This window comes from Myotis lucifugus, unplaced genomic scaffold (assembly GCF_000147115.1).
Source record: "Myotis lucifugus unplaced genomic scaffold, Myoluc2.0 scaffold_2949, whole genome shotgun sequence".
Classification (NCBI taxonomy): domain Eukaryota; kingdom Metazoa; phylum Chordata; class Mammalia; order Chiroptera; family Vespertilionidae; genus Myotis; species Myotis lucifugus.
In genome coordinates, this window is record NW_005873997.1 from 10,140 (window position 1) to 18,769 (window position 8,630).

Below are 8,630 nucleotides of genomic sequence, written 5' to 3' on the forward strand. Positions count from 1 at the left end.
CATTCTCTCTCTGAGGCCTCAGCTTCCAGACTGGGCTGGATTACAAGGGTCTCTGGTCATGTGACCCTGCATCACGTGATCACATTTGTCCACCTCACTCTGAAGCGAAGGTGTGGCACCTGGTTTCCCATCCGGGTCTCACATTGTCCTGAGCGCCACTACAGGGCGCTGAGTCCCAGGGGAGGGCCGGGCGGACGGCCACCACACTTCCCGAGGTTGTGATGAGATCTGTGACTGTGACCATCAGCCTCCTCATTGGACTGGGGGTGGCCCAGCCCAGAGGAGGTCAGGGCGGCCATGGGCACCAGCCAGGAGCCGGAAACAGGGCTGAACCCCTGAGGGTCACCTCTGTCCACGCTCACCAGGTCAGAGGTCAGCCCGGGAGCCCTCGGGGCCAACAGGTCTGTTGCTCCCCCTGCAAGAGACAGAAGGGACCTCAGACCTGGGCTTAGGGAGAGCGTCCCAGGGGAGGGAGGCAGGAGGCACAGGGATGTCTTGGTCCTGATGCCTCACAGCTAAAACCGGCCATTCTATGCCTACCGTGATGGCGAACCTATGACACGCCTGTCAGAGGTGACACTCATTTTTTTTGGTTGATTTTTCTTTGTTAAATGGCATTTAAAGATATAAAATAAATATCAAAAATACAAGTCTTTGTTTTACTGTGGTTGCAAATATCAAAAAATTTCTATATGTGACACGGCACCAGAGTTAAGTTAGGGTTTTTCAAAATGCTGACACGCCGAGCTCAAAAGGTTCGCATCACTGTCCTAGAAGGAGGTTTTGGTTGCACTTCCCCGTGCGTCTGCATCACTGTGTGAATGTAAAGTGCTGCCCAAGTGCGTGAGACAGTGATAGTGGGCCTCGTCCTCCGGCTGGGCCCCCGAGATGGTGAGGGCGGCTTTGTTCCCAGAGATGGAGCCAGAGAAGCGGGCAGGGACCCCAGAGGGGCGGCTGTTTGTGTTGTGGATGAGCAGGCGGGGAGGCTTGCCTGGGGTCTGCTGGAACCAGCCAGGGTAGTTACCCGTAGAGACGGCCCCAGAGCTGAGGCCACAGGTGAGTGTGACTGTCCCTCCTGCAGATACTGACACTGACGGCTCCTGGGTCACCACAGTCTGAGAATCCACCCCTGAAATCAATGAGAGAGACATGAGTGTTATTATGGGAGACAGGGTCACCCCACAACCCTGCTTTTATGTGTCCGTCCGTCCACCCTGCCCCCAAGGATGCAGAGTCCCTTCCTCTGACCTGAGCTGTGCGCCAGGAGCTGGAGCAGAAGCACCGTCCAGACCATGATGGGGACACTCACAGGATGTGGCTCCTCAGGCTCCTGGGCTGCAGTGGGGAGTCCTGGGCCTTTTCATGCCTCCCACACCCATTAGGGGAGAAGGGCCTCATGCAAATCAGCTTCCCCTCTAGTCCTGCCCCAGGGTCACCCTGCTGTCCCCTGGGAGGGGGGGGGGTGTCTTGAAAGAGGCAGATGCTGGGCCCTCACAGAGTCTGTTTTCCTCACCGAGGGCAGAGCCAGCAGCTTCTGACTTAGGACCCTGGATGGCAGGTCAGAAGGTGGCAGAAGGGATGGGTGAGGACCGCCTGTGCCAGGCGACGGGAGCGGAAGACAGGGCGACTGCCCGCGCCTTTCACTCTCTCACTCTCCCCAGGGAAACTGGTGGTTCAGGGGTGAGGAGGTGGGAGGACACGTGACCGTGCTGGGGAGTCCCCGGGACTCTGTGCCGAGGTCTCCCTGCTGACGTTGAGAAAGCCCCTCTGAGGTGTCTCCTCTGCCGTGTGCGTGGAGCAGCGGAGATCACATGTTTTCTAGCAAATTTATTTGTGTCGTGTGTCTTCAGCCTCATCATGGTTCAGTGACCTCCTTCCGGAACTGGGGTTCTGGGATGGAGTGGCTGAGGGCTGGGCGATGACATGAGTCTGTTCCCCTCTTGGCCCAGCCGTCAAGTTCATCCCAATGCTAACCCCGCCCTGGGGACGTTCCCTCCCTTCCTCAGTGGAATCCCACCTAGTGGTCACCCCTCCCCCCAGAAGCGAGATCCCTGGACAGTGACAAAGCCGATGTCTGGCGTGTGAAGGGACAGGGTTCCCCTGATGACAGAGTCTGAGCAGCTGTCTCCAGCAGCATCGGGAGGACCGGGGCGCGGGTGCCCCTCACCACGGCGCCGCCGGCCTTGGGTTGGCAGGTCCCCTTTGCTCTAAAAAGCCATCGCTGTGTGCACCTCCGACATCAGCACAGGTTTGGAGAAGGGAAAGGCCCAGGGTCACCAGGAAATGAGGAGACACCTGACAACCTCAGCTCCAGTACAATAAGCAAAACCGTGTCTCCCAGTCGGAAATAGCAGCAGCCCTGAGGGGGACAAGCTGGGGGAACATGAGGGGGTATTTTAAATCTCCTTTCCCTCCACATCTGCTGTGCAGAGGAAGAAATCAGGGGGCTGGGCTGGTGGTGTGGGGGGTGGGGGGTGAACAGGGAGATAAAATCCTCCAGTGCCTGAGGATGAACGCACACACGATGGGTGTTCATCGTTGCGTACAGTGAAGATGGGGTTTGGTGTCCGTTGTGGAACTGCAGGTACATTTCCTGTGTAATGACATGTGCACGACTGTCCCTTTCTCTTCCTATGTCTTGGAGAACCCCAACTCCGTTACGGACAGATACGCATCCTAATGATTTTACTGGCGTACAAATGGGTCTCTTCTGGTGGAGAAACTTGGGTCATGTTATATGTACCGAATTTTGAGTCAAGGAGAAGTATGAACACCCAAGAAGAAAAGAATTCGAAAGCTCAAAACGCAAACGATACCGATTTCCACTGTGAAATCGTGAGAAATGAGAAATACCGGAGCGGTAGACAGAAAGCAGTGGACGTAAGCAGTGGGCGTGATGGCAGATAAAGGACCGAGGCGCTCATCACACCTTCCACCGTGTCACAGTGGGAGCACGTCAGCAGCGGTGGGTCCCTCCGGTGTGCCACCCACAGATGGCCCCGGGCCCCCTCCAGGGCCTGCGGGTCATTCATACTTCCTGTGGGCGGATCCGGGCGGGGAATGGAAGCGAACTAATCCCATGGAACTAGGAGCTCTTAAAAGTCTGGATTTGGGAGACACGCAGGGCCCCAGCGCCCCTCACATGCAGGAAGGAGACCGAGCAGCGTCCTCTGTGGGTCCCGAGAGACACTGCCTGACTCAGACAAGCCTGTTCCTCCTGCTTGACAGCCTCCCTAAGAGGATAATAGAGGGGGGCTGTAGGGGGGCACGGGGGGACAGATGTGTATGTGCATCAGGTAACATTCCAAAGTCCGAACCGCGAGCTGGTCTCTGGGTTGAGGTGGAGCAGAGCCCAGACCACTGGGACCCTGACACTCCCAGCGGCTCAGGGTCCCGTCCGGTGAGGTGTTGACTCTGTATGTGGACTCATGAGGGACAGTGTCTGTGTGTTTCTGGGGCCATCGAGCGGGGAGTGGCAGCGGGTCTCTGAGCCCAGTGTGGGCTGACATGTTTTGGAGCTGAGCCCCTCCCCTGATCACAGGCAGGGAGACAGGAGCCCCGGGGTCCTGGAGTCAAAGGGGGGAGACGGACACCCCTGGCAGAGACCGCAGGGGCACACAGGGGGGCCAGTGGGCAGGAAAACGGGGCCACGGAGCCCCCTGCTTAGGATGAGGGTGACATTTGCAACATCATCCTTCCCTTCTGCTCACGCGCTGCCGCTCTGTGCCTGTGAGGGGTTCTGGTTGGACTTCCCCATGTGCCTGCATCACCGTGTGAATAAGTAGCACCATCCAAATGCAGAGCGCAGTAGTACTCGGCCTCGTCCTCGGGCTGGGCCCCCGAGATGGTGAGGGCGGCCTTGTTCCCAGAGATGGAGCCAGAGAAGCGATCAGGGACCCCAGAGGGGCGCTTGTTTGTTTCGTAGATGACCGTGCGTGGAGGCTTGCCTGGGGTCTGCTGGAACCAGCTGGGGTAGTTACCAGTAGAGACGGCCCCAGAGCTGAGACCACAGGTGAGTGTGACTGTCCCTCCTGGAGATACTGACATTGACGGCTCCTGGGTCACCACAGTCTGAGAATCCACCCCTGTAACCAACAGGAGACAGACAGGTGTTATGAGGGACGAAGGTCACCCTGAGGCCCTGCTGTTCTGTGTCCCCCAAGGATGCAGGGCCCTTCCTCTGACCTGAGCTGTGCGCCAGGAGCTGGAGCAGAAGCACCGTCCAGACCATGGTGGGGACACTCACAGGATGTGGCTCCTCAGGCTCCTGGGCTGCAGTGGGGAGTCCTGGGCCTTTTCATGCCTCCCTCACCCATTAGGGGAGAAGGGCCTCATGCAAATCAGCTTCCCCTCTAGTCCTGCCCCAGGGTCACCCTGCTGTCCCCTGGGGGGCGTGGGGAGAGGTATTGAAAGAGGCAGATGCTGGGCCCTCACACAGACTGTCTTCCTCCTCCTCAGCTTCATCATGGTTGTAGTGACCTCCTTCCGGAACTGGGGTTATGGGATGGAGTGGCCCAGGGCAGGAGAGAGGGGGGGAGAGAGGAGGGAGAGCGCCATATTTAAACTTATTTAAATAAAGGCTTGGACACCGAGGGCAGAGCCAGCAGCTTGGCCACTGGGTTAATTTCTGGTCCATGAGCATCTGGAGCAAAGTATAGGCTGAATGTTCCCCAGAAAGCCCGTCAGTTCCTACCTGGTCTTGACTCCCCTTGGTGATCCTTTAGGGTGAAATTCGTGGTGGTTGTTGTTGTCTCTGTGGCTGTTGTGAGGGGCTCCTGTCAGAGTCCCAGCCCCCAGAGGACTTGTCTTGGCTTCTTCCCTCTGCCTTTGCCATGAGAATATGACGATGTCGGGGAGCAAGTGTCTTGTGTTCTTTGGTTACTTCTGCAGCTTCTAATTTACTCTGGAACGTTACACTGGCAATACCTGCTTTCGGCTCTTGAGCTATTTGAGATGTGTTTCTCTAGTTTTGTCATTATTTTCAGACAAGGTTTGACATAAAAACTGTGTTAATATGCATGAAACTCTACCCTGTTGTGGAGTTCTCTTCTCCCTCATGGGATGTAGAAGTCCTCACTTTCTGTTCTTCCATCTTTTTAGCCTTAAGTATATTTGTGAGGATATCCATGGATTTCATGGGAATTGGGTTTCTAAGGTTTAGGGTCAAATCAACTAACCTTGATCACATGTCATCCCAACAACAACAGCAGAACGCAGAGAGGAAAGAGGGAGCGGCCTCGGGATAAACTGGAGGAAGTGCGCCTCCTCTGAGAGCCGTGTCCTTCCTGGGGAGGGGCCTGGAGCCTGGAGATCACACGCTCCTCACAGTGTAATTTCCAGGAAGAAACACCCAGATTCCTCAGGTGTCAGGACTCAGAGAATAAACATCCAGGGCAAGGCAGGGAGCAGGGGACACACAGGGCCTGGGTGAGGTCACCTCAGTCTCTCAGGCCACATAAGCGGGATCTCTGCTTTAAGAAAAAAACAAAAAACTTTATTTTTCAATTTTAATTTATATTTAATATTATTTTCTATCGGTTTCACGTGCACAGCATCGTGGTTGCACAATCCTATGCTTTACAAAGTGTCCCCTTGGTACCTGGGCCCACCTGGCACCGCACAGAGTTATCACAGGCTATTGTCTGGCTTCCCTGTGCTGTGCTTTCACTTTCCTGTCACTGTTTGGGAAGCAGCAATTAGTACTTTATCCCTCCAACTTTTTCATTCAGTCTCCTAGACCCCCTGCCCTCAGGAAACAATATGTTTGGACTCAATTTACTTTGCTTATTTATTCTGTCTTTTACATTCCTCATTTGAGTGAAATGTTATGGTGTTTGTGTTTCTCTGTCTGACCTACTTTACTCAGCACAGTCCCCTCTAGGTCCCTCTGGGCACCTGGTGCTTCCACAGCTCGGCCATTGTCAGTGATGCTGCAGGGAGCACAGGGTGCGTGCAGTTCTTCACGTCAGTGTTTGGGTTTCTTCACATAAATACCAGATGTGGCATCGCTGGGTAATGAGGCAGTTTGGCCTGTAGATTTTTAAGGCCCCTCCGTACAGCTTTCTAGAGTGACAGCACCAATCTGCATTCTCACCAACAGTGCATGAGGGTTCGCTTTTCTTCACATTTTTGCCAACAGTGGTTGTCTGATAATTTGACGACAGCCATTCTGAGGGTGTGAGGTGGCATTGCATTGTGGGTTTAATTTACATTTCTGTGAGGATCAGTGACGTGGAGTATCTTTTCCTCTGTCTGTTGGCCTCTGTGTGTTCTTTATGAAGAAGTGTGTTCAGGTCCTCTGCCCATGTTTTAATTGGATTGTTTTGTGGGTTTGCTTTCTCTTCTTGGTGTTGAGTTGTGTGAGCTCTTTATGAATGTGGGACATGGACCCCTTCATGGGTTGATCATTGGTGAATACCCACTTCCATTACATCAGTGTAGGCTGTCTTTTTGTTTTGTTGGTGGTTTCCTTCGCTGTCCAAAAATGCGTTACTGATATGTAGTCCCTTTGATTTATTTTTCTTTTGCTTTCCGTGTCTAAGAGGATGTAGCAGAGAAAATGTTGGTAAGATTAATGTCAAAGATTTTAGTGACTACGTTCTTTTTGGGGTTTTACGGTTTTGAGTCTTACATTTCAGTCTTTCATGCATTTTGAGTTTATTATTTGATGTGGGGGAAGGAAGGCAACAATAGGAGGAGAGGTGCTTCTCCAGCATTCATGTCGAACCTCCTCCTGGAGAGCTTGTGGGCATAGACTTTCTGGGACAAGAACAGAGTCCCTGACTCAGTGGCTCTATCATGGGAATTGCATTTCTAACCACCCGAGGTAATGCCCCTTTTTCAAGGCCAACGTAAGCACTGAGGTTGTCCCCACAGGGGATTCCTGACTGGGGCTGTGTCGTCAATGCTCGTTGAGTCACAGGAGACTTACAGCCTCACAGTGCGGTCTCTGAGTCTCACTGTAGGTTGATTCAGTTGGGAGCTGAGCCCGTCCCTGTAACTATGGGCAGAGAGGAGGAGGGAAAGCCCATTCTTGCAGGAGTCACATGTCAAGATGGACCCGCATTGGGAGAGATGGAGGAGGCACATGACCATGAATAATTAGACGGAGAATGGGGCCAGGGAGCCCCCCTCCCATGGTGTGTTGCTCATTTCCACCTTCAGGCGTTTTCTGCATCAAAGGCTGAGCCAGTGTGAGCCCATGAGGAGGTTTTGGTTGCACTTCCCCGTGGGTTTACATCACCGTGTAAATAGTAACTACTACCACCTATGTCCAGAGCACAGTAATAGTCGGCCTCATCCTCAGGCTGGGCCCCCGAGATGGTGAGGGCGGCTTTGTTCCCAGAGATGGAGCCAGAGAAGCGGGCAGGGACCCCAGAGGGGCGGTTGTTTGTGCTGTAGATGAGCATGCGGGGAGGCTTGCCTGGGGTCTGCTGGTACCAGCTGGGGTAGTTACTACTAGAGACGGCCCCAGAGCTGAGGCCACAGGTGAGTGTGACTGTCCCTCCTAGAGATACAGACTTGGACGCCTCCTGGGTCACCACAGTCTGAGAATCCACCCCTGAAACCAACAGGAGACAGACAGGTGTTATGAGGGATGAAGGTCACCCTGAGGCCCTGCTGTTCTGTGTCCCCCAAGGATGCAGAGGCCCTTCCTCTGACCTGAGCTGTGCGCCAGGAGCTGGAGCAGAAGCACCGTCCAGACCATGGTGGGGACACTCACAGGATGTGGCTCCTCAGGCTCCTGGGCTGCAGTGGGGAGTCCTGGGCCTTTTCATGCCTCCCTCACCCATTAGGGGAGAAGGGCCTCATGCAAATCAGCTTCCCCTCTAGTCCTGCCCCAGGGTCACCCTGCTGTCCCCTGGGGGATCTCTAAAGGGGCAGATGCTGGGCCCCCACACAGACTGTCTTCCTCCTCCCCAGCTTCATCATGGTTGTAGTGACCTCCTTCCGGAACTGGGGTTATGGGATGGAGTGGCCCAGGGCAGGAGAGACGGGGGGAGAGAGGAGGGAGAGCGCCATATTTAAACTTATTTAAATAAAGGCTTGGACACCGAGGGCAGAGCCAGCAGCTTCTGACTTAGGACCCTGGATGGCAGGTCAGAAGGTGGCAGAAGGGATGGGTGAGGACCGCCTGTGCCAGGCGACAGGAGCGGAAGACAGGGCGACCTCCCGGCGCCTTTCACTCTCTCACTCTCCCAGCGGGAAACTCGGGGTTCAGGGGTGAGGAGGTGGAGAGGACACGTGACCGTGCTGGGGACTTCCCGGGACTCTGTCCTGAGGCCTCACTGCTGACGCTGAGAAAGCCCCTCTGAGGTGTCTCCTCTGCCGTGTGCATGGAGCAGCGGAGATCACATGTTTTCTAGCAAATTTATTTGTGTCGTGTGTCCATCTGTTTTGTAAATCAGGTCGGACTGTTGGATCCATGAGGGAGCGGAGGGATAGGAGACAAGTGTGGGTGTCAGAGCTGAGGGCTCATGTGGCTCCTGGGCCCAGGGGCAGGGAAGTCACACTTGAGTGAGGACCTGCCTGCCCAAGTGTGCAGGGGCCAGTAGAGTGTGTTCCTAGCTGCCTGGCCCAGAGCCCTGAGCTCTCAGTCCCAGTGCACCAGCGCCCCTGCTGGTCCCAGA

At 54.9% G+C, this 8,630-nt stretch overlaps 2 gene segments (V, D, J or C); both read right to left on the minus strand.

Annotated features, from left to right (window-relative positions):
* Positions 1–770: 770 nt before the first annotated feature.
* On the minus strand, positions 771–1,313 carry LOC102416865. The segment is given in 2 exon segments: positions 771–1,129; positions 1,249–1,313. Coding segments are annotated over 2 exon segments (405 nt in total).
* A 102-nt stretch (positions 1,314–1,415) lies between these two features.
* LOC102417184 lies at positions 1,416–7,762 on the minus strand. The segment is given in 4 exon segments: positions 1,416–1,447; positions 2,930–3,037; positions 3,789–4,085; positions 7,663–7,762. Coding segments are annotated over 4 exon segments (483 nt in total).
* Positions 7,763–8,630: the final 868 nt, after the last annotated feature.